Here is a 25,317-nt window from a genome sequence, read left to right on the forward strand (position 1 = left end):
ATGATAGTCTTATGGGCTGTGTTAAGAATGTTTAAGGTGAGAATATATGGCGACAAGCGGTCGGGTATTTCCGCAAATATTTTCAGTACGCACAAGGTCAGTGTATGCACTACTGTATATACGATAACTTGATAAGACTAAATGGTAGGCTCTTTCCGCGAATGAAGTGTTTTACGTATCTCAGTGTTATCATATTACTTTGCAATTTTCATAAAATATTTTTTGGTTTTCAAAGCTCGCTTCCAGATACTGTATTTGATGACTTATTGGTATGAACGATTGTAAACACGTCTGAATTGACCAAATCACCTGTGGATAAGATCATGGAAACGGCCGGGGAACATTTTTTAACACTCAGGGCATCAGATAAATTCATTGTTATTGCAGTACCAATATACCGGTGACGTTATTTTAATTGTTCATTGGTACGTAATACATTTGTTTAACGTACGAAAACATAAAGCTTTTCTTTTGATTAAGAACCGGTAACCATATTAAAGCTTCACTTTTTTTGCATTTTAAATTATCCCAGTAACGGGTACTTTTGAAGGAATTGTTTAACCAAAAACAATTGTTTGTAGAAGCAACATCATCGTCATTTCGTTCAGTGACATTTTTAACCCATCTCTTTTCCATGTTTTCTTTCGAGGATCGTTGGTCTGTTAGATTCTATAGTTGATCAATTACAATACAAGTCACGTGCGCCATCGTTTGGCTGTTTTCATTTAATTTTACGTCGAGGAATTCGATTTTTCCGACGCTCATGTTGTAATTTTGAAATTTAAGCAAAGTATAAGTCCGTGATTAATATGCTACGTTTTAAACAATATTCGTCCTGTTATGGCTGCAGTTAAAACTTTTATACCTTACATAAAATATGTACTGGTAAGCTACAGCAAGCCTAAGAAGCCTTCACTACTTCTATTTTTCATAATCGATTCCTCGTTTGCATTTCTTTTACTTAGAACATACTGTATGTGATCAGCTTGAAAAATTGGTTGAAACGTTAAACCGACGACTTAATTTCAGTTTTATTCCAAAAGTGACAGACTACTAAGTCACAACATGCTTAATATCTTGATGCTTTATGCAACGTAAGTTATTAAGGTCTCTTGCACAAAAAATCGCGTATGAAAACGAAAGAGTTTTGAATTTTCTGTTGAGACAGGCCTATAGCACTCTGAAAACCAACTGTTTGCCATATAACTTTTAATTGCTGAATATTACAAATAAGTGTTGACAATTTCACAGGAAAATCCGATCATTTTTTGTGCTAACAAGACCGAAATGTAACTAATAACTTATAACTAATATACCTAAAGCTAATGTAACTAATATACAGTAGGTAGGTTATTAAAAACCAAACGTAATTATTTCAACCAAAGTAATTAATGTAGCTAATGTAGTTATTAAGTAATGAAAATGACGTAACAACGACTAGCTACATTGCATCACCTATAGTCCTATACGTAGCCTATAGTTCCATTAGCTACATTTTGATAATAATCTAGGGTTACCATAATTTCGTGGCCTAAAATCCGGACACTCTTTAGTGCCCACTAGCGGTTTTTAAAAATGAGGTATGAACACATTGTCTGTCAATATGACGTCACAGTAGCAATGCTTTGCCTATCCATTGTATACCAGAGTGGATTTTTGAACATAGTGTCGTGAATTCACTAGGCTATTGGGCTATTTCTGATTTGATCTCTAGGCTAGGCCGCTAGGGTCTAGGTCAGACTCGTCGCGTGCCACGTGTTGGACACCTCTGATTTACAGGATTATTCCCGCAATTCTAATTCCCCCAAAACGCCCATCATAAAATTCCGGACATTTGAGCATTTTTTTAAATTCCTCCCGGACGCAAAATTTAACCCTACATTCCGGACATGTCCGGAATTTTCCGGACGGTATGGCAACCCTCTGTAATCATTCAAAGTTGTAACATATCCAAGAGGTTTGTTACGTGTAAAACTGCCGATGTACCTTCTACAATTCTTGAAGGGAGAAAGTAACCAAAATCCAACGGTACTTTCTTCTGCTATCCTGGATTGTGTGCGTTTTGGGTTAATACCATAGATATAATATAAATACATTATTATTATAAAAGCGTTATATTACATTATGCTATATATATAATATATCTATGGTTAATACTCGAATCGTTTTGTGCAATCATAAACTACTATAAAAGACTACTACTTCTACAGTACTACTTTTATAGACTATATTTATAGTTGTCTATGGTACAATGCAAAGGCACGAAACATGCGCATACCGAAAGTACGTCATTGATTCTAATAGAAATGTTACAACTAAAAATTCCAACCAGTGGATATGTACGCCACAAAGTTGTCCGAATACGTTGTAGCCTACGTTCTAACTCTTGTTGATAAATGACGGGTAAATCATTCAAGATTAAATCGCCCATTGGTTAAATGATTGATTTTTGTAATTTATTAACCAAGAACATTTTGCATAAGTTTGTACAAAGTGTAACGGGAAACAACTAATTTCAGAAAATTCCAAGACAGTTAGTTGTAAAGGATAAGAAAGCCCTCCAATGCCCAAATGTAAATTTTTTAAAAAAACGAAACACTTTCATCTACAAACAAGAACAAATGGGGAAAAAAATGCTCAAAAAGGGGAATTCCCATTTCAAAAACTAACAAAAAGTTCCTTTTGTAAGAAAATACTCTGTTGGTTATTTTGCTGTCTGGTCTTCAGGTGAGTCAACAAAAAGAACCGAAACCAGTTTGAGGGTTTATCGGTTCAGTATGATTTAGTATGTGCTTATAAAGGTGATGTTGCGGTAACTTACCAGTACTCAATACTGCCAATTAATACCAAATTAAGGAAAAATAAACAGTACAAGGAGTGTGAGGAATTACGGAATGTGATATTTTAGTTGATGGCTAGCCATTGCAAGTGTACATATACAACCAGGTACCAATGTAAGCTATTGCATTCGTATTACTGATCATTTAAGAAATCAAGAAATACTTTGCATTAATAAAAGCTCTGGAGATCCAGGCTATTTTAAAACCAAGGGTGTTTTATAAAAAATAAAAAATTTTGAAAATCATTGGCCCGACTGGAAACAATTTTAACAATAGCAATTTTCGTGCGTGCAAAGATGCAGTTTTTGTTTTGGTAATGTGCAATGAAACCTGAATTCCTTATCTATTATGAATTGGTGTTCAGAAAACCAACTTTACATTGTTTATCCATTATAAATAGGCATGAAGATAATAAAATTGGTATGCATGTTGATGAATCTCGTGCGTGCCGCTGCCACACTTTTCACTGTAGTTGATATGTATTTTGTGTATAAGTTATCAATTTGGGTTAACTGACACCGATAAATCAACGTGTAACATTAATCTCAGCAAAAGTTGAAATAAAAACTCAGTTAAAAATTTTAGACTAGCCTATGTGAAATGTTATGTTGTAACTAGTAACTTCTGAACTTTGTTCTTTTAAAAGTATGTAGTGGTATTGTGTTTTTTATATGAAATGAGGATTTTTTCTACTTGTTTTACGGTGAAAGTACAAAAGCAGCTAACACTTTTATTTGGGAAAAAAATTAAAGTGTTATAGCCTATAGGCCTGTCTGGAATATACAGCAGTTTTCGACAAGAACTTGTGCGTGCAAACACGCAAATTGTCGTGTGATGGCATGCACTGAAGCCTCAATTTTTTGTTTAGCCATTATAAATCAACATGAAGATAAAATCAGCATGAAGTTTGGTGTGCACGTTGATTAACCTCGTGTGTACAGGAGCCACACTTTCTACTGTAGCCTATTGGAAGTTACCGTAGAAGAAGTCACCCAAAAACACTGAATCTGAAAAAAGCTGAATGCAAAGTTTTCTGGGCTAAGCTAAAGAAGGCTGTACAAGCTCAGCCTGACTTACAAAATCCGACTTATTAACATCCGGCAGAAACATATTTTTTGCAAGATCAATTTTATGTTCTACTACTTACAGTAGCTTGTGACCTTTGGCCATTACACAAGTCTCAAGGCTGTAGCATAGGGTGGCAGTATAATGGTTGCCACTTTGTATGCGCATGGCCATTAATCCCATCAGCATATGAAACTAAAATTAGGCCTGGTCCCAAATTACTCCATTTGTTCCTTTTGTAAAACCCCTAGATTTATAAAACAAGACCCTCGCGTTCGAAGCCTGTTTTCAAAGCACAATCCTGTATAACTGAGTGCAAAGACAAGGCGATGAAGACTTAGAGCAAAGTATGCTACGTCAAATGCAGGCAAGCAACAAGCTGTTTCTCTATGCTTTCTTTCGCGCTTTCTTCAGGGCAAACAACCGAGTTTCTGATCTAAGTGTTGCGTCACAAACTCAATTTTGGAAGGGTTGATAATTTTTTCCAAACTGTTCGTAATTTTACTGTGACCTACCTGTGGCAGAACTAACTTTCTGACTTTGATTTCAAGTATCGTAAGCCTTAGCGTATAGTTTGGTTTTAATTCCTCGAATAATAAAACAATTTTCGCACATGTTTGGTAGGCCAGTATGATGTAAGATTGTTTGCTGATATACATTGTACCATAGGTGGAAAAGCAGTACTTTGCCATATAAAGTACATATATACGATATACTAACTTATGGACAATTAAAGACATGAACGTTATTTCAGAATGCAACTCATATGTAAGTTGGGTAGTTACTTCAGCCATCTTCTCGTAGGACTTCCTTTGCATTACGCATTGTATTTTAATGCAGGAAAGTGATGGAAAATAAGTGAAATATCGAAGTGAAATAATGCTTATGCATGTTTAAGCACATAATGTGCCTTAGCTGAATCGGTGTTAGGTAAAACCCAGGTTAATATTGACTAAAGTAATTAGTAAGAAGTTGTATTGCCTGTTGTTACTTCCAAGCTTTGTGTGATGCAGCCATTATTTTCATATTGGCACAGTTTTTATGAGTTATGATAGTCTTATGGTATGACAATTTTTTATGATACTCTTCATCAGCAAATTGAAAACACAATTTGAATTAATAATATCATCATTGATATGGTGATGCCATCAATGAGCAACTCCTGAAGTAACCTACCAAAATTCGAACATAGTTAATCAAATTGCTTATTACATGGCATTCCATCATGCATGGTGACATGCCATTATCAAGTACTTAGACTCCAGTAATAGCTTTGAATATCAGTATTTCACTTGGTGAGTCTGCGTAATTTTGTTTTTGCCTCATTTCCAGATGTTGGTACTCTTATTGGCTCCCTAGTGGTATGTTTATCATTGTAAATATACTTAGTCGTCAAAGGACAGTTGTTTATCGGAAAATTCATTGTTCTTTTGTTTTGTAACTTAACACCTTCAAACGTTTCCTGTATAGCTTAACTATAACCTTTTGAAAAGATTTCTCTTCATACACATTTTGAAAAGATTTTGGAAGCGCTGCTATTTGGTAAATAGCCAGAATATAATTAAATTTTTATGATATTTAGGTTTTGGTAAGAGGTTCATAGGGCTTTACATAACATAGTATGTATATATATATTTCTATGTAGTTTTTTTGTTTTGTTATAAAGCATTGTAAGACAATCTGCTTGAAAAATATGACTCTAATGTAGTCACTGTCCATTTTTAATTGTATATACGAGGTAAGTTATATAGTAATGATTTAATTTCTTTCTCGCATTTGAATGTTTTAGTATTGCAACTTAGAAAATGCAATTTCCAAACAAACTTATCATTTTGGTTACAAGAGTTTTACCTTTTTTTAGTGTGTCATTTGCATTGTTGTTGCACTGTTTTATATTATTGTGTGTTTTTCTGTTAATATGTTTTCTTTATGTGTATAAACAAAAGCTTTTATAAGAGCTAGAGCACGATAAATGATTGGATTGAAATGTCTGGGACTCGTTATAAAAGAAAACAAAATGAAGACGATGATGAAGTGCCTTTGCCCATGAATATGGAAGAAGAAAGCGATGCAGTGGAAATGCATACTGTGGTAAGTTGTAATAGATTTGCAAACAATATAACTCTGTTATTAAAAATCAAGGAAGTAACTTAGATTTTATCACAATCATAAAACTAATGATATGATATAATGTTATCATTTTTCATCCATAAAAATATTTTAAAATGTGCAATGGTTTAAAAAAAATTCATTTTCCAATTACCACACTAAAAGATTCTATATTACTTACATACATTTTGTATTTGGACTAAAATGCTAGTTAGCAGTTTCTCCGGTTAATTCGATTAAAAAGCCAAAAATAAATAAAAAAAATTTCTCGAGTGAGTGAGATTGTTGCAATAATTAATTGGTTCACAAAAAAGTGAAGTATCAGTAGATTGATAACACTGGTCTACAAAAAAAATTTTTTTTTATGCTTTTTACAAAAAGAGGACTTATTCTGGTTAATTTTGGGGCGCTGATTCCAAAAATAACCTCAAATTTTTTCTATCACGTCAATTTAAAAAAAAATGCAATTCAATATTTTGATGGTAAAAGGAAATAATTACTATATAGCATAGAGCTTTACACAAGCCTACATCAATTTTGTAGAAGTGCAGTAGACCTAAACGATGTTTTAAGGTAACTTCTGGGCGCTGATTCCAAAAACGCTGTTAGTTTTTGTCCATCACCTTGCGTTTAGCTACAATCTCACGATCTATGATCAGCTAATTTTTATTTTGCATAGTTACCATGGGCGTCCGCTGGGGGTACAAATAGATCAAGTAGATACAGTGGAATTTGCCTACAATTCGCCCCGCCTACAATTCGATGTGTGTACAATCCAAAGGAATGGCGTCTATTCATAGATAGCTCCAAGGCTAGTTTAAAGTGTGTACTGTTGCACAATGGAAACAAGTATGCCTCTGTACCAATTGGTCATTCAGTACATCTCAAAGAAACGTATAAAAATATGAAAATCTTAATAAGTAAATGCAAATATTTTGAGCACAACTGGCTAATATGTGGGGACTTGAAAGTCTTGTGTATGCTACTTGGCCAACAAGGTGGCTACACTAAGTATCCATGCTTTTTATGTCTATGGGATAGTAGAGCTAAAACGGAACATTGGGAACAAGACCAATGGCCTGAGAGAAAACAATTTACTCCCGGAGGAAAAAACATCCGTAACCAACCATTAGTAGACCCAAGCAAAGTATTATTACCACCTCTTCACATTAAGCTGGGGCTAATGAAGCAATATGTGAAAAGCCTGGATAAACATGGGGCATGTTTTGGGTATATTTGCCAAAAATTTCCTGCCTTGAGCAATGAAAAGTTGAAAGCAGGAATATTTGATGGGCCAAAAATAAGACAGCTAATGAAAGACAAGAAATTTATCAAAACCATGAATCAAGATGAAAAAGAAGGTTGTGTGGCTTTTAGCCAGGTTGTGAGCAACTTTCTGGGTAATACCAAATCACCTGAATACAAAGAACTTTTCAACCGCTTGCTTTGCTCGTTTCCAAAACTTGGCTGCAACATGAGTGTAAAAGTGCACTTTCTGCATAGTCATTTGGACTACTTTCCGGAAAATTTAGGATCTACCAGGTGAACGCTTCCACCAAGATATCAAAATCATGGAAAAAAGATATCAAGGTCGGTGGAATGTTAGTATGATGGCCGATTACTGTTGGTGTCTTATGAGTTATGAGAGATGAGGAAACATATAAACATTCCCGAAAGTCAAAAAAGAGAAAGTTTCTTCCATAAAATAATATTAATTTCAGTGTTGTGACCTTTATTCAGATATGTGCTGTTATTAATTTTTTTTGCTTTTTACGCCGAGGCATATTTACATATTGTGAATAATGCTATTTATTTGCTCTTACTGTCAAAATATTGAATTGCGTTTTGTGAAAAAAATTGACGTGATAGAAAAAATCTGATGTTATAATAACCTAAATAAATAATTAATGTAAAATCCATATCATCAATACCGAACTACTTTTAATGATTGGTTGGTATCAGATATGAGCATTTTACAGGAATACATAATAATCATAACCTAACAACAGGATGTTATTTTATTCTGAGTTTTATGAAATCAAACTATAGAATTATGTGTTTGCAAACTTGGGAGATGAAAGCAATTTCAGGAAGTAATTTGAGCAGTTGTGTCGACAATGAAGCGAAACTCTTTTGTTGGCAGTATTCCTTTGTCAGCTTATTTCAACCAGAAGTTGGTTTTGCTTTTTTGTTAATAAATATGCCATCTATGGTTGTATTGACCATGCAAAATGGTCTGTTGTGGTGACTAAACATGGCATGTTGTAAGATATTGTGTTCGGAACAATTTTCTAAATTTGGTCTGCATCAAAAAATCAAATGCTAGCTGCTCTGCTTTATTTGTATATTCTTGGAGTTGATTTTAATCATGTAAGTTGCACCAATCAATCCTGCTACTTGTAGTTTTACTAAACTTTTTTCTTTAAAGTTACTTTTTATGTCACCGGCAGATAATCAAAGTGCCCAACTTACACATATTGCATTCTGTGTTTCATTCATTGGAAACATTTGATTTGTTTTTGGATCTTCAGGGCTGGATTCTGGAGTTGAGATTTGTTGGATGGCTTTCATTGTTTTCTTACCATTATACTGTATATAAATAAGGCTTAGTTTCATGTTTAAACAGTTTCTATATGTACATGCCATAATTTAGAACAGTGTGGTCCGACTGCGGGCTCGCCTGCTACTTTTCACCTGCCAAGCCATCTGTTTGACCCGCAAATATTTGTATGATTTGCAGTAAAACTTGAATATGGACGCATTTATAAAAATAAAGGCAAGGTAATCTGATTTTGCTGATGTTGCTTTGGCATGCCGGTAAGTAGATCACAAAAAATACTGTAACACCAACACGCTTATAAATCAGGAAATTGACACTTGCGATCAATCCATTTTTAGCTCCAACAGGGACATTTCGTCTTCACAATTAACAATTGTGACCTAAAAAGCCGCTGGCAATACTTACTTATCTATTCACAATATGCAATGTGGTCTCAGTTGTTTCATGTTAGCAAAGTGTTTGCAAGTCCTTATCAAACCAACGCTTCACAAAAATATATTCCAAGTTACCACATGCAATCGTTTTTATTTGGTGGCTTGATTTATTACCGTTATATTAACCATCATTCTTTTCGCGCTTCAAACTTCACATATTCAATATAATTTGACCTACGCATATACGCTGACTTTCATGTGTGGTCCGTGGTAAAATTAAGTTGGAACATTCGGATTTAGAACCAAAAAGACTGTAAATGTACCATGATTTCAGGTTCCCTTACTGTCTACTTTCTTAATATCTTCTACTGTGCCAGTAGTTTGACATAAACCATATTTTTGTGACGGAATTTAGCTTAGCTGTAGATGCCTGATAATTCACCTCAAGCATGTTTTGTTGGTAGGTCAGGTTTTTGGATATATCGTATATAATAATAAAATTTAGTATATACATATACAAATTAATTAATTAGCTGACTTTTCTCCTTTTTCTATGCTATGCTTTTTTGATAAAACAAAGAAGAAGAATTTTTTAAATGTATACAAATTGGGAACTTGTTAACTAAACTTTGCGAAACTAAAAATTTCCAGTAACACAAAGTACAAATAGCCAAACCAGTCCCAACAAAATATATATATATATATATGATCAAATTAATTATACAAACATCATATAACTAAAAGTAATTTAATCTTTCATTTCACCCCCGAGTTAACGAGCCCCCAATGCATGTGTTTTTTTTAGCTCACCCGTGATAACTATAGTTGTTTATTTTAAAAGATTTTGCTTACTCCCAGGGAGACAGTATTGCTCCGTATCATGATGAAGATGCTGAAGTGAGTCCTCAGGATGAAGGGTTACATGAGGAGAATGTTAGAGTGGTCTACAAACGTCGGAAATTTGAATCCTGTTATCTTGTTTGGGCAATCATTGCTACAGTGCTGTTCTTGGGGATGGTTGTCGTCGCCATATTTGCCCACCAGCAAAGCAGAAGTTGGTCCATTTGTTTATTATCTTAAAATTTTGGATACAATTGTACTTTCAAAATAAAAAATAAACTTACACATATACCATATAGGGCAACTTAATAATCAACTTAACATTGCCGTTTGGGGTTTGGGGCAAAAGAAGGACACAATGGTATATAACTAAATTAATGTCATGTATAAATAATATAGATCTACATATTCTCAAAATGACTGAAACTTTAGCTCTATGATAAATTAGTAGCAATTTGTTTTAATTTGGCTAGAGACTAAATGGTGTTGTATCGGGGATGCTGAAATGGAGAAATGTGGTCAGATGGCGAAAGCTTTTGCTGCGGATGGCTTTGTGCCTGGCTTGGAATGTGTGAGTGCCACATCACCTCAAGATTGCGTCCATAAAATAGACACCGATGTTGCTGACTTGTTTTCAATTTCAAACGAGAACCTTTATCGGAATAGAGACATATTGAAACCCATCATGGCTGAAGATTATGAGGAGAGTAAGTTTTCTTTTTCACAGGTTTCTTCAGTAAACGTCATGATGTTTTGGTTGCAGTTAATGCTAGGACTTTTGAAAGGAAGGTATAGGCACCTCCCGAGTTACAAACGAAAACGTTACCACAATTTGCATGTGCTTTAACAGTGAGGGTTTGTAAATAAATCCTTATTGTGCACCTCGCACATGTTGAATGAGACATTACAACTACTGTAGTATAACTGACTGCTTAGCTATGCTTTGCTGTCATAAAATTATACAATAAACTAACACAACCAGCCAGGTAACCGCAAAGTTTCCAATATAACATAGACATTAATGTATTTATTACTGTTGTGAGTAAGAAAGCAAATTTGCAAAGTTACGTACATCCAGAGGTTGATGAATCCTGGCAATAGTGCCACTTTACGAGATCGACTGTTGCAGTACAGTTTTTGAAATGAAATCACTAATACTGTTTGAATGCAGCAATCAGTTGGTAGGATTTAGATCATTGCCGCTGGTTACAGTACGATAAAACATTCGGTTACACCCTGGGTACATCATGTACGGATGATTAGTTACTATAATTAATCTATGTGATATGTTGAATTACAATTGAGTGAATAACACCATGCAATGAATATAAATTAGATTGTCAACTTATAAATAACTTAAAGATACAAATAGTAGTTTGGAAAGAAACTCCTTTGCAGTATATGGAGAAATATATTATATGTACACCACTGTACCAGGCACATGCATATCGGAAATATATTTAATACCCATGTTATCTCAACTTCACCAAACAAAATCATAAAATTTTCATTAACCCATATTAATGTGTTCAATTAAAACCTTCTGTTTTGGATTCTTTTAGGTCATTTTGGTTATTATCTTGTGGCCGTGGTAAGAAAGGTTGACAACACCACCAAACTGACAAGAGAGGGCTTGTCTCACAAACACGCCTGTGTAAAGGACCTTGAGCTGACTGGTGGCTACCTTCGTAACAAAAGTAATTTTCTACATTGACAACTACTACTACAGCGTTTAGCCTAGCCTGTCTTAGCAGTAAAATGCAATCAACAACGACGTAAATCGTTAAACACTTTTTTATTATAAAAATCGTTTTATAGGTATTATCACGACCACAAGTGGTGTTTGTGACACGAAAGCTTCTGTTGCAAAGCTTTTTTTATCTGTTTGTTCACCGGCGACAACTTTATTCCAAGATTGTCCGGAACGAAAACAAGCTACAAATGAAAGCCAGGTCATTGACAATATAGAAAGGTAAACATTTTTCTCGCCCATCGCCATTCTTCGCTTTTTGTACTTCCATGTAAAGATGACTACTTAGGTCATGTCAACTCGGTTTGTATGATTTTCATGCAATTCACTTTCATTAACTTTGCATTGCAGTTGCTTGTTTCAGAAGCATACGCAAATAACCTTCATCGATCATATAAGTGCGCTGAACTTCATTAAAAATAAACCAGGTTTTGAAGAGGTTGGTTGAAGAATGTGCTTTTGTTCTTTTCTGACTTGTGTTTATTAACTAGGAAATATTTGTGATGTATACACTATATAGAGTTTCTCAAACTGCATGTTCTTTTAAGCTAATGAGTTATTTTTAGTAATTTGTTAACGTTTTTGTTTTTAAACACGTGTTTGTACACACACCATATGCTGCATTGCTTTTTAGCTGTGTTTACTTTGCCTTAAGTATTTGCTATTTTATGTCTGTGTTGATACAGTAGACTCCACTTATTATTAGGGGTGTGCCGCAAGGACGACTATTCGGATTCGTGCGAATCCGAATATCTTAAAGGTCGACCCGAACAGATCCCGAATCTATTCGTGTCAGCACCAAATGATAAACTTTTATCAAAAAGTTGCCAAATCTTGCTTGTATTGTGACGTAATTACTAAAAATTAATGATTAAATGGCGACTTGAAAAGCAAAATCCTTAAGTAAATGATTTTCGGTAACAAATGTTGACTCTAGTTTAGCTTAGCCAGGAAAATATGTCATTATTTCATACTAAAGTCGATAAATTTGTAAGTGCTGTAGTAAGTATTCGGGTTCGCTCGGATCTCCCACAGAGGCAATATTTAGCGAATCTATTTGGGTTTGGGTTTGTGTTGGCCCATCCCTACTTACTATGACCATCTTGGGACCAGAACATTTTGGTCATATTATCTGAATAGTCACAATAACCGAAACTGCTACAGTACTGTTTAACCACACCAGGATCAATACAGTTTGGCATAAAATGACGAAATATGTCAAATTCATTATTTGTTTCATTAACAGTAAGCTGTAACATTAAAATGAATATCAGCACATTGGTAATACAAGTGGCACTGTCAAGTTGCATGATTGACACGAAAAATTGATGGAAAAATTTGTAAAAGATAGAAAATATGGTCATAATGTCCGAACACTGGTCGTAGTAATTGGAGAGTTTTATATGGAAAAACTAGAAACCTCAATAAAATGGTCATATAAATCGGGTGGTCATAATAAGCGGATTCTACTGTAATACAATAATCACACAACATGCATTTATATTTATTATTTTTAGATTATTTTAACATTTTATTTCAAACATGTTGTGTTTTTGATCGTTTCACCTTAAACTTCAACAGGATTATCAGTTGTTGTGTGAAGACGGAACCCACAGCGATATTAAAGACTTCAAACGCTGCCACTTACTGCAGGAACCTTCGCATTCGCTCGTTGTGTCCAGCAAGATACGCAGTGGTGTCGATGTCGATGTACCTATGGAACTAGTTGAAGTTCTTCTTGTGGCTCAGGTATATACTTGATTCAGTTTTTCTACAGTTGAACACCTGTAGGTCATCTATTGCGATTGTGATGTTTACATGTCAGGGATACGAAATACATTGACATTTAGTTTTCAATAAGTGAAGGCAGGTGATTATGACTTATGAGGAATCTCTCCTGAATACGGTCTCAGCACCAAATAAAGTTACAAAAATTATTACACTTTGTTTTTTGTTTGTAACAGCTTTACTTTGGCCTTCATACTACCACCAAGTTTAACATGTTCAAGCCCGGTGATGGACGGCATCTGTTATTCCAGGATGAAACAAAAAAACTTGTTCCTCTTCAGTTTAATTGCACTGCTCCGGTAAACTAGATTTAACATGAAAAATAAAACTTTTACAGGGAAAGTAGTAGGCTCTTTTAAGTGAAAACGCTTTCTCGTGTCATATTAAAGTCTATAAAGCTCTGGTTCTTAAACTTTTTCGGGTATACTGATTCCCGCAAGTTCCGTACGTGCATTCACCGAACTCTTTGCTAAATTCATAAACATACATCATACTCACACGGTGTGCACTCTGCACGTACTCGTTGAGACCTTGCGGTTCGATCGAACCCAGTATAAGAACCACTGCTGTAAAGTAATAGATGGTTGGTGAAAACATTATTCTTTGGATTATACTCAAAGAGATATTCTCTTGATACTACGAATGCTGTTGTATTCTTTTTACAGGGTTACTTAGGCGAGAGCTACATGAAATACCGCTCGAGCTTCGATTGTATTGACAGCGTCCCTGGGAGCTACAACACTTGCCTGCTACCCTACTATTATTGAAGATTGAACCGAGATTTGCACTTTATGAAGCAGTCTTACTTAGAGAACTTGGCAGAGAACAATATTTTTAATTGCGGCAAAGATTTGGTCTTATTGTTACTGATAAACCTGCAAGTTTCGAAAAAATGTTGTATTATTCCATATTGTTTCAATTTCATATTTTGTATGATGTTGTTTGCTGTATCTTGTCCAGAATATTTTGGCCCTTTTCTGCCATCGATACATCGTGTGTTTGTGACGCAATCACTATCAGACATGCAAAATTTTCTTACCTATGGCGCTTGTCATGCTCTTATTTGTGCTCTTTGTTACTTCTGTAAAAAGATTTTTTTTTATCCCTCTATGCCATTTTTGCCACCACTGAAAATCACGATTTTTAACGTTTCGATATCTTCTTACCCAGGTTTTTATGTTTGAATTTTGGTTAGCAAATAGACGGTTGATAATCTTACTTCATATGTTATGCGGAGACTAACCTTGTAGTGTCGTTTCTCCCAATCAGCGTATATTTGTTAATTAAATGTTATTGTGAAAGCATCGTAGCCTGCTTTTCTATGATTTGAAAAAAGAGTAACACACAAACAGTTAAAAAGAAAAATGACCACGGATGGCGCCAAATGAACCCATATGAATCGTTGACTTCGGATCAGTGACGCTTACAGGCTTTTACGTCATATATTTTAAACCATAAATCAGGGCCAATGAAACGACAACAAGCATTATGATGTCACAATCCAGCGACCCTATGTTTGGCTGCGGCCCTTCTCTCCAAAGTTGGGAGAATTCTGCTTAACCGTATCACTGTTTCCTCCACAAGTTGATTTGATTCAGTGGTCTGTACAGCTGTCGTAACAGTTATTCAACTTAGACAAGACACACCAGGCATTGAGCAGAACTACCAGTACCCAGCATTGATTTTATTGAAATCTTGAGCAAAGCCACACAGACGCAAGCAATTACAAAGTGCGTGATCCGTTGCTAATGATGCGTTTTTACTAATGTTCAGCGATTACCGAGGTGCCCGCATTTCCATGCAGGTCAGCAACCTGCTGAACCTAAAGATCTTTGATTATAGCGGTGGTTACATGAAGATAAATATGTACGAAAAAGCAAAAGATAGTTATATACAGAAGGAAAGACGAATGTGAACGTTTCAATTGTAGCATATAGGTGTAACGTAAAACCATTTTGTAAAGTTACTTAATTTTTCTGAATTACAGCTTACGATAGAAACAATTTAAAGATAAGTTGTTGACAAATTTAAGAAACTGCTTTCATCTTTTCTTATCTGTGAAATCTCATACAAGAAAAGAAATTAAAAACGCTAAGATCGAAACGCCATTTACACGACCTCTTCGATACATTGTAAGTGCATGAACTCCTAATATTTACAAGCAGACTAAACATTGTAATTGTAATTTCTAATTTTCCGTCAATGACTCATGATTGCTGCTACCTCCTTGGAGGTTAAGGAAATCCATCATCACGTTCTTCCATCTCTGTCAGAAGTTTTCTTATTTGCCTTTTCAAGCACCTCATAACATCATCTCTGGGATTGTCTGTGAAACACTCTTTGATCTCATCCACAAAGTCATATAACCTTTCTCCATAAATTTCGTCCTAAAATTAGATGAAATGGATTAAGATCTCTCTTGCGCAGAAAACCGTCAGCCAACGTCGGTCAACTAAAAGTTTTTTTCTGAATTTTTAACCTGAAATGTGATATGGAAGCCAACCGCTTAAATTAAAACTGTTAAAATGTAAGACTTAATGATTAGGCCTAAGGCTACTTACCATGTCCTCAGGTATGAATTCTGGTCTCTCAAACTACATAAAAAATTGAACAAATTTGCAATGCAATTGGTACACAGTAAGACCGCGAACGATCGGTTTTTTAATACCATACAAATTTTAGCTGATGTTTCAGATTCGTATTTTATACAGTGTACAATGTATTTTAGGACTTAATAAGCTATACAGCAGAGTCAAAAAAGGTTTCAGTCTAGATCTACTGTATCTGAGTTATAATATTGACTAAATAATATTGATATTCTAAATAAAATTGATGATTCCATACCACATGATCTTTCTCGCATGTCATTCGCAGTTCTTTGTACTTTTTCTTGTAGTGATGGTTGTTCACAGCCAGGTAAATGCAAGTTCCCAGTAAAGCAAATAAGAGCAGCGAGACGAAGAATCCACAGAACCTTGCTTTCTTGCCTTTACAGCAACGTTTTTTTCTCCCCTAAAATTTTTGAACAAGGTTTTTCGTTGATGTAAGATCTATTCACGATTTAAAAAAGGTTTTCTTTATGTTATACATTACGTCACGTAACATTTGGAGAATTTCTACACAAGCTTTTAAAACGAGAAAAACACGTAACAAATTTTTTGCAGGTTTTATACGGCCTGCTGGTCTAAAAAGTAGCCTATATTGTTCAAAAGCAGATGCCGCTCTGGGAAATTGCACGTTTTGTAAACTCTAAAATAACCTACAATACCGCAGTGAGATTTTATACTATCCAGGAGTTTAGGTTTTGGTTATTGCAGTGGAAACATATTATCCCATACTAATAGTACTGTATTTTGGAATGCGTTATTATAAATAAACTGTTTTACAGCTTTCGGTATGAGTGGAAAATCAAGTAAGCTTATAGGCCACCGCTTAACAGCGAAAAACTTACGCATGCATTTCCATTCTCCTGGTTGGTTATGGTGCTGATAGGTCGTTGCATCGTATCAGCAACCTGCCTATAATCTGGTGGTGCATCTTGTTTGTAGCTTGGAGGTTTTTCGTTGTTCATCGTCACGCCTGGAAGTGGGACATCTTCAAACGGGGCTGGTTTTTCACCCTGCCCTTTGTTACCCCCTACTTCAACAACCATGTCTAATAAGTTTTGTTTTCCTTAAAAAAATCTAAAAAAAAATCAATTTGGATTATACAGTAATTAAAGGTCTGGTTTTAATACGCACAGCACAGTTGCCTTGTCGACGGAACTGGATAAAGCATTCGCACTCCTTCGTCGCTTGTTTAAGTTACTCTGCTTTGAAACCAGCAACCACTCCATCGTTAAACATCTCTGTCCCGTTAACGATAAACTTTATTGACAGTTGCCTTTTCAAAACGCTTTCCATTCTTTTGTATTTAGGCAAAGCAAATTTATTACTTCTTTCAAGATAAAAATCTCTCTATTTTAATATTATTACCAAAAGTGCTATCAAGGCACACTAAACTGCTCTGTCAATATTTGCCTTTAATATAGCATTCGTACTGGAGCGATAAAATCGAAAAAGCATTCGATTTACGGTGGACTTGGATTATTATCAGTCGGTGTCCAAATGCAAACGTATTTCAAAGTTTATTGGAATTTTCAAGTTTTGAAGAAGTCGAATTGCAGTAAAATACTGTCTCTACAAAGAATTGCTTTATGCTTCGATGAAGCTCTTCAAAATTTCAATGAAATAAATAGAAATACTTTTGAGTTCGTTCGCTGTGGTTCCGCATCTGCGAGCTCAAATAAGTGTCTCGTTTCGCTCTTGACTGGATTTAAAGACTTTGCTTTTTTCAATCCTGCATGCTGTTGTGTAAATGTCTGTTTGAAACGCACAGTTTGCACTCTTGTCATGCTCAATCAGGCAGATATTTTCATCGTCACGTACACGCAAGATTTTTTCTTACATTAACTTACATTCTTACAAGTTATATTCACAATACCCTCATTTTTCAGAGGCTTTAATAACACGTCAACTTGCACAGGGTTACTTTTGCAACTACCGTACCTTATTTGGAAACAGCTTGCATTATGACGATTGCCCATCATTCGCCATGGTTATAGCTGTAGGCTAAAATACGTGGACAATAAAATAACACACACTGTCGTATATACGAGTCTGTTATTAGCTTTGCAGAAAAGATGGCAAAACGCTAACATTGACCGAACAATCTTTCTACAGTTAATAGTGAAAAAATAATTTACTGTTATCATAAAATATATTTGAATGTGAACGCTAAATCGAAAAATAAATACAGTGCAGTAAGTTTTTCTTTAAGTATTTCAATGGTTTTCTATACGCCTTCTGTTCTAACCTGTTTACCTCTATATCTGTTTTGAAAGGGAAGGTATGTGGCTTATCAGGTGGATTAAAATTATTGTCGATTTTGATGACAAACGCGTTATGCAGAAAATCTCGATGGAATCCTTTTGGTGAAAGAGATAAATAAATGATCTTTCATGGAATAAAACACTTGGCACAAGAAATCTACCACCAAATCACAATCAATAAATTTTCATTTATCAACTATACAGAATCGTATGGTTATATTTACAACATTGCGAAATCCATCTGTGGCATGTGATCGATTTATTTTTGAACGAACAATAAACTCGCACAGAAAATAGTCACGGACAGAAGCCTACGTAGAAGCTATTAATAGGGTCGAGAACTGCTATTGTTAAAACGTCGACAACAGAAGCATGACGTTGCAAATTTAGACAGTGGGCGATTTTAAACCTCAGCATAGCTTATAACGTCACAAAGCATTTACGCCTACGTTAAAGACGTCACCTGCAAAACTGCAACAATCGAAGCAAAAGGTTGGTTGTTTCTGTGCAACCATCCAGAGCTTCGCTAAAAGATTATAGCGATGTTAAATGCCTGAAATTCTAAAAGAATCCGATTTTGTGACAATTTAGACTTTTAACATTGCAAAGTTATTTCCCTACTGAACTTCACTTTGCTGGTGGGTTTCTCATATTTGGTGTGTTGAATTTTAAAGATATTTTTATTTACAAATGCTTGGAAAATTACACAAAACGAAATCATACAAAGCAACTTGTCCACTGTCAACGTACCGGTTGATCCGGTGATAGGCCTAGTTGTATCTGTATTATCAATCAAACGTATTTACATTTGCGCGTATACACAAGCATATCAGAGTTTATGTGTATTGTATACATATATTTTTAAGCTTATAATTTTTACGATATAAAAACTAATTTAATCTGGCCTCTATAAAAAATGTGCTGGAATAATTTGCAGTAGATACATCAACAACTTATAAACAACAACTTTACGAAATCACAACCAATATTTGTAAAGATCACCAAAAGCCGTTACATTATTCAAAAATAAAAGTTAAACCGTAACTTTATGAAATCGTTTTCAATTATCCGGGATCACAAATCCAAGCTTATGGTAATACGTCACAACTGTGCATTGTGATTAGTTATTACATTAGTTTATATCCCGATGATGTTTGCCTCAATTGAAGCTTTCCGATGATTGATCCCTGTATTTTGCCGGAATGTCCCTTTCATTGCGTCAAAGTAACTAGAAACATCGTTTGGGTGACGAGCGATCATTTGTTTATCGTCTCGCTTTTGTCCCTGCAAGTGTTTGCGGTTGTGACGTCGGTGGTGCTGATGACGTTTTCCCGGATTTTTGCGGTGAGGATTCGTTTTCTTCCCACGCTTATTTCTTTTCGGAATTGCAAGAGACTTCTGGATTTTATCCAGCAAATTTTTGCGATCATTCTCGACTATTTTTCGATGACCGCCGGGTGGCGAGCTTGTTTTGTTTGTCAATTTCTCTTCTCTTTTTTCGGGAGAAGGAAAGCTGATAATTTTCCCTGGTTTACCTTTTCTCACTGTGAATTCGGCGTTTATGACGAAGTAAGGTTTATTTTTTTTAAGCCCCAAATAGGGGAGTGTGTGGTGCGGCTTTCGTTTCTTGACGATATTTTTAGCTGTTTCTTTTACGCCAGTCTTCCAGGATTCCAAATGCGATTGATTCAACCGCTTCATCAGAGTCTGCGGTTGCCTCGTTGTCTTTACATCACTCGCCGCAGCATGCCGCCCTGGCTCTTGTACCGGATATTCTTGATCGTTGTCTTCCTTGTGAGATGGATGCTTGACCCAGGAAACCACGAAGAAGGCAACGCAGCCCAAGAGCACCAGCAACAGCATCACGCCAGCAACATTCATAAAAAGACCGAGACGTTCCTTCGATTTGAAGCGTAACTGCTGTTGCTGTAAAGCAAAATATTGATACAAACTTACTATGTTTTAAACCATCACTAGTATTTTCTTTAAGTTACCTCTAGGTAGCTAATTTATAATCTTCTGCTTTTTAACCAAGCTTAAAAGACAAAAACAAAACAACTCATCTATAATATAGTCGGGTCATATACTTTACCATATAAAAATCTACCTTTGAAACTAATTGCGTTGGTTTATTACTTTCTTCTTTTTCAATGTTGTCTGCATTCTTGCCATCTTCAGAATTTGCTGCTTTTACGGCAACCATCGCAATATTTTGTGTAAGAGCTTGATTGGTGCCTTTGTAACAAGAAATAACTTCCTAAAGGGTATAAGCCTTAAGCTCTGGTGAATTAAGTTATTATCTATTTAGCATAGATTAACAGGTTTGCTAACTTACAAAAACAAACACCAAACCACAATTACATTAACTACAAGTGATCCCATCTACACCACTTAGTTTAGTTTTCTTGCTCTTCAATAGCTTTTATGGTCACCATTATATACGCTTTACCCACACATTTAAAATATGAAGAACAATTAAACTAACGGGTGGATGATATATGAAGTACCTACGTCATGCTCATAACGAGGCCAGTATTATCTCCAAATAAGTCACGCTGTAATTGAATGCTGTTTTATCGTAGATTTAAACCATGTGATCAAAATACGTCTGTGTATTTTACATAATAAAATTGCATATGGCATTACGTTGACGTATGTGCTAACATAGTTATAAATCTCATTAATGTTCTTTTAAGATTGATGTGTTTCCTTGTTGGTATGCAATGACTTAAAGGCTTTCTGTTGAGTATATTCTTACTATGATAAACATTAATACTAGAATCTACTTGGGGCAAACCTTCTTCACACCATCTCTTGGTACTTGTACACTTTCATTGCTCAATTATTTTCAGCAAGCATAGTTAAAAATCAGCTCAAGTTAATCTATTGTTATTTTGCTTCTATTATTTTTCTTGTCAATGCGTTAAAACGTAAGCAGCGAAACAAGAACGCATACAGCTTTAAAGCGTCTCCAGAATGTCCATTTATCTCTTTATTCAATTAATGACGTTGATTTTTACATTGGTGGTTTTCTAAAGCCATTTAAATTATTCATTTCTTGCGTTGTTGATAAAAAGAAAAACAAGAAAATGTGAAGATATTTAATTTCATGCGGTTATTGTTTGCACCATCCATGAAATTGTAAACCTACATCATTTGTCTTGTTTGTATTAAAACATTACCTTATTAAAGCCAAGTCAAACAAGTGATATTGACAAGTGAAATTCCATTCAACTCTTGTATTCTCTAATTTTCACAACAAAATATCAGACAAAAAAAGCAAACAGAAAATTCAACAAAAGAGTACAAAGAGCGAAATCGTATTCACAAAGCGGACATCAATGTATAACAGAAGCATTGCAAAATACTGGAGAGATAGAAGTTAAACAGCCTGAACAAATAGCAAAAGTCTCAGAACTCGTTTAAAGATTCTTGTATTATTAAATTTCCGACCATCTCCTTAAGTAGAAGTATCTGGTCTCGCATGCAGCTGGAATTGATCACGTGGTCCATTCCGGTTGACTGAACACACTCTTCAGTATACTCAGCAAGGGTGCCCCAAGCTTCGTTGATCATTTCACTGTCCCAGTGAACCTAAAATATTAATAAAAAGGTGGATTTTACATCTTTTTAAATCTTTTATAACGTACCACTTGAAGCTTTTAAGTGCTATACATTGTATAATTGTTTTGCTGAAATATGAATATCTGTATGCACAAAATTATACTATATTGCATCAGTATTTGTATATACGCGGCACACCTGCAAAAGGTCAACGTACTTCTATCGCAAAATATGTTTATAAGTATAGCACTGATGTGTTGATGAATTGCGCGGTAAATTTATCACAACTTCTCCTTTTACTCACGGTTTCAATTTCCATTTCTTCATTTGCCTCGCTGTAGTTATCTTCGCCATCTGGTTCATACTAAACAAAAAAAAACGTATTACTTTTTACATGACACAGACAATCTTGTGTATCGTTGTCTACTGTAAATATATTCGTCTGTGGCTTGTCTTAAGTTATTTGGCGTTATTGCGTAACAATCTACTGCAAATGTCTGTAATTTCAGTTCTCTCATAACTGATACCACATTATAACTTACATTGCCTTCTTCTTCTGGGCCCGTATACATAGCGACACCGCCTTCCTCCCAGGGTTCCTAATATAAAGAAAGTGTTTTTATATCTTACCGCGATGTAAGGGGGAGCATTTAAGGTCGGTCGGAAATTTCTCTGTTATGCCGGGAGAGACACTTACATAATTTTCAGGAGGTGTGGTGGTGGTGGTAGGGACGAAAGTGGTGTCTGAAAGACTATCTTCTTCTTCTTCTTCTTCTTCTTCTTCTTCTTCTTCTTCTTTTTCTTCGTCTTCTTCTTGTTCAAGAATCTGAAAACAAAAACGACAAACGTAAAATCCAAATCATTTTCTATATACAATACGGTTATATAATTTGACAGGGAAAACACGATTAACCTTTGGAACTGTGTTTAGTTGCGAGACACCGTTTTATCTTGAAATTCATACTTACACTTTTGCGTAAAGGCATTTACTTTACAAACCTCCGTTTCTGGTGGGTTGTCGTCTTCATCGTCTTCATATTCTTGCCAACCGCCTCCCTGGATTCACAAATTTGATTTTATTGTTAACACTTTGCCAATCTCTTGTCGCACATAGGAGAACACTATTTTAAGGCCGGAAGGACGCCCGTTACACCGCTACTCTCTCTGTTTCGCCGCGAACGACACTTACATAATTTTCAGGTGTGGTGTTGATAGAGACGGAAGTGCTGTTTGGAAAATCATTTACTTTGTTTTCTTCTTCTTCTGTTTCCGCCATTTCTTCTTCGTCAAGAACCTGATGAAAACAAACAATTGTTTAAAAACGACAAACCTAAAAACCAAGTCTGTTTATTGACTAGAGAGAAACAAAACAGAGAACACGATTTAACCTGTTGTGACTGCAATTGTGTTTAGTTGCACAAGACGTTATTGTACTTAAATCCATGTTACAGTATTACTTCTGCTTAAAGAAGTTTGGTTGACACTGACCTCCGTTTCTGGTAGGTTATTGCTTTCATTTTCCATATTTTCTTCATATTCTTGCCAAGAAGCTCCCTAATTAAAAAATTTGGTTTTATTATTTTACTCTTATTTTAGCACTTTGCGCGTAGAAGCAAACATAGTCAGAACAAGAAGGATATGATCCGGTTTCTTAAAAGTACTTACATATTCCTCAAAAGGCATCATAGTACTAATAGGGATAGGTTTGGTGTTTTCTGGAAGAAAATCTTCTTCAAACATCTGAAAGAACAAGAGTTTAACAACACCATCCGTCCCAAAAACGTATATCTCAGATTGCAATGAGGTCCTATAGGCTACAGTTAAAAAGTGAGTAACCTGTTGTGCCGGCAAACAATCCATCCGTATTTCGTTGTAGAGTCTCTTATATTTTCCGAAGGCCAAGCCAAAGAAAAGACAACTTCCAGCCAAGATCATAATGAGCGTGAAAAGCAAAGCCTCGCAGTAAAGACGGTGGCGCCTCGGTTCCAATAATGCTTGACCCGCTCTTTCTCTCTGTTATAATAATGACTTTTGCAGAAAATAGTTTTCTTGTTGGAGGGGCATTGAAGGTTAAATGAAAGATACTATGCTGTACAAAAACATCTTGTTTATGACAAGCAGTTTCCCGGCTATACTATACTATACAGAAACAATTATGTCTGTATTATAATTTTCTAATTGAAAATTTTAAGATAGAAGGTCTGAGGGGATTATTGCTGTTAATTTAATCACCAAACAACCATATTATCACCACTTTATACCGTCAATATGGCATCCGCCGAAAAAGCAGAAAAACTGTATTTCTTGCTCTTCCTCTTTTGATCATCCGGCATCACGACTTTCACAGATTCTTCTTCTATGCTCACAGGAAAAGCGTCTTTCTCGTCTGTTGGTGAAAATCCAGGTAGTGGAACGAATTCTCGCTGGAAAGTTTCCTTTTTGGCAGAGTTCTGTCCTTTTTCTGACACCATGTTAAACTTTATGCTCTTAATGCAAGTTTAGTTTACGAAACACTTTTTTTTCTGTGACCGGAATATGTTGTTTAGGTATTAGGCTACGCTGTGACATTAAAATTTATAGTCTGGAAGGGGATCTTGATAAGCGTCTTCCTTGCGCTATACCCCTCGCTAAGTAATTTCTACATAAAGTATAAACTGCCTTGTTTGGGCGAAAGTATTCTTTTTAAGTAAGTGTCCAATGAACTTGCGAAGCACAACCGCCGCTTTTCTTAAGTGCTTAATAAACGTTTACTCATTCCTACAACATTCACAAAAGACAAGAATCTTGTCTGTATATACGCACATAATATCTTTATTAAGACGCGATGTTACTTGTTTACTTGTAACATTGTTTCTTACAAGAAACTTGTTTTAAATATTTTCAACGTCACTTCTGCTTTGGAAATGCTAAATTGATTCCTTTAACTTGAGTTCTCAATTCTATATAATCAGCCCCAAGGGAAACATGCGTCTATGAGTTTCTGCTACATGCACTCCGGCTCACGCACCCCTAAAATAGTGGTTCTCAACCTTTATTGGCTTACGGCACCCTGCAAACAATCAAAAGATTTGGCGGCACCCGCAGTCAAACCAAAAAGTTTCTGCATTAAATAAAAATAATTTCCTGACACGTTTTCCTGGACTAGTGATTACTGCGCAATAACTTGCGGCACCCTTGCGAAACGTAAATGGCACCCCGGTTGGGAACCACGACCCTAAAACATTGTGACATGCCTGACAATATTTTTTCGGCATTTAAACTGCAAAATATCTGACGAATCAAAACAAGTCCAATTTTCGCGAAAAAGTTCAATCCGAATATTACCCAAAGAAAAGGTAAATTTGTTTTTCAGCACCCACTATTATGAAACCATGATTCACAAGGAACAGAAAATGATGGTAAGACGAGATGATGACGTCACAATCTTAAGGATCTGAAGATGTTGACAAAATGAGAACGAGGCGAGTTCTTTTGTAGTTTCTGTTTAAACTTCGTTTGCGGATTACACGGTCTTATATCTATTTTTTATTTGCACTTGGTCAAGTTCTTTTGAATCA

The 25,317-nt window shown here is 35.4% G+C and overlaps 4 protein-coding genes across 4 annotated transcripts; 1 reads left to right on the plus strand and 3 right to left on the minus strand.

Annotated features, from left to right (window-relative positions):
* Positions 1–5,821: 5,821 nt before the first annotated feature.
* On the plus strand, positions 5,822–14,635 carry LOC143465576 (melanotransferrin-like). The gene is made up of 9 exons (XM_076963948.1): positions 5,822–5,996; positions 9,807–10,002; positions 10,262–10,495; positions 11,351–11,485; positions 11,607–11,760; positions 11,890–11,977; positions 13,120–13,287; positions 13,503–13,625; positions 13,992–14,635. The coding sequence occupies exons 1-9, from the start codon at positions 5,892–5,894 to the stop codon at positions 14,091–14,093; spliced, it is 1,305 nt and encodes a 434-aa protein (XP_076820063.1). The 5' UTR covers positions 5,822–5,891; the 3' UTR covers positions 14,094–14,635.
* Positions 14,636–14,995: 360 nt separating this feature from the next.
* LOC143466107 (uncharacterized) lies at positions 14,996–17,028 on the minus strand. The gene is made up of 4 exons (XM_076964722.1): positions 16,778–17,028; positions 16,171–16,338; positions 15,888–15,920; positions 14,996–15,713 (listed from the first exon to the last, which is right to left on the minus strand). Exons 1-4 carry the CDS (start codon positions 16,976–16,978, stop codon positions 15,561–15,563), a joined length of 555 nt encoding a protein of 184 aa, XP_076820837.1. The 5' UTR covers positions 16,979–17,028; the 3' UTR covers positions 14,996–15,560.
* Positions 17,029–18,857: 1,829 nt separating this feature from the next.
* On the minus strand, positions 18,858–20,597 carry LOC143466132 (uncharacterized). Its single transcript, XM_076964751.1, has 2 exons — positions 20,304–20,597; positions 18,858–20,122 (listed from the first exon to the last, which is right to left on the minus strand). Exons 1-2 carry the CDS (start codon positions 20,397–20,399, stop codon positions 19,334–19,336), a joined length of 885 nt encoding a protein of 294 aa, XP_076820866.1. The 5' UTR covers positions 20,400–20,597; the 3' UTR covers positions 18,858–19,333.
* An 823-nt stretch (positions 20,598–21,420) lies between these two features.
* Positions 21,421–24,953, minus strand: LOC143466034 (uncharacterized). The gene is made up of 10 exons (XM_076964609.1): positions 24,022–24,953; positions 23,597–23,773; positions 23,426–23,500; positions 23,249–23,314; positions 22,950–23,054; positions 22,760–22,816; positions 22,458–22,586; positions 22,303–22,359; positions 22,065–22,124; positions 21,421–21,790 (listed from the first exon to the last, which is right to left on the minus strand). Exons 1-10 carry the CDS (start codon positions 24,229–24,231, stop codon positions 21,608–21,610), a joined length of 1,119 nt encoding a protein of 372 aa, XP_076820724.1. The 5' UTR covers positions 24,232–24,953; the 3' UTR covers positions 21,421–21,607.
* Between the last annotated feature and the right edge of the window lie 364 nt (positions 24,954–25,317).

This window comes from Clavelina lepadiformis, chromosome 7, assembly GCF_947623445.1.
Source record: "Clavelina lepadiformis chromosome 7, kaClaLepa1.1, whole genome shotgun sequence".
NCBI classification, from domain to species: Eukaryota; Metazoa; Chordata; class Ascidiacea; order Aplousobranchia; family Clavelinidae; genus Clavelina; species Clavelina lepadiformis.

Coding starts and splice junctions, on each gene's coding strand:
- LOC143466034 (XM_076964609.1), bottom strand. CDS start 24,231: ATGGTGTCAGAAAAAGGACAGAACTCTGCCAAAAAGGAAACTTTCCAG. Junction 23,774..24,021: donor CGGCGGATGCCATATTGACG/GTATAAAGTGGT, acceptor TTATTATAACAG/AGAGAAAGAGCGGGTCAAGC. Junction 22,360..22,457: donor CCACACCTCCTGAAAATTAT/GTAAGTGTCTCT, acceptor TCTTTATATTAG/GAACCCTGGGAGGAAGGCGG.
- LOC143465576 (XM_076963948.1), top strand. CDS start 5,892: ATGTCTGGGACTCGTTATAAAAGAAAACAAAATGAAGACGATGATGAA. Junction 10,003..10,261: donor TGCCCACCAGCAAAGCAGAA/GTTGGTCCATTT, acceptor TAATTTGGCTAG/AGACTAAATGGTGTTGTATC. Junction 10,496..11,350: donor GGCTGAAGATTATGAGGAGA/GTAAGTTTTCTT, acceptor GGATTCTTTTAG/GTCATTTTGGTTATTATCTT.
- LOC143466132 (XM_076964751.1), bottom strand. CDS start 20,399: ATGGTTGCCGTAAAAGCAGCAAATTCTGAAGATGGCAAGAATGCAGAC. Junction 20,123..20,303: donor CAACGCAATTAGTTTCAAAG/GTAGATTTTTAT, acceptor TTTGCTTTACAG/CAACAGCAGTTACGCTTCAA.
- LOC143466107 (XM_076964722.1), bottom strand. CDS start 16,978: ATGGTTGTTGAAGTAGGGGGTAACAAAGGGCAGGGTGAAAAACCAGCC. Junction 16,339..16,777: donor AGGAGAATGGAAATGCATGC/GTAAGTTTTTCG, acceptor CAAAAATTTTAG/GGGAGAAAAAAACGTTGCTG. Junction 15,921..16,170: donor CATGCGAGAAAGATCATGTG/GTATGGAATCAT, acceptor TTTTTTATGTAG/TTTGAGAGACCAGAATTCAT.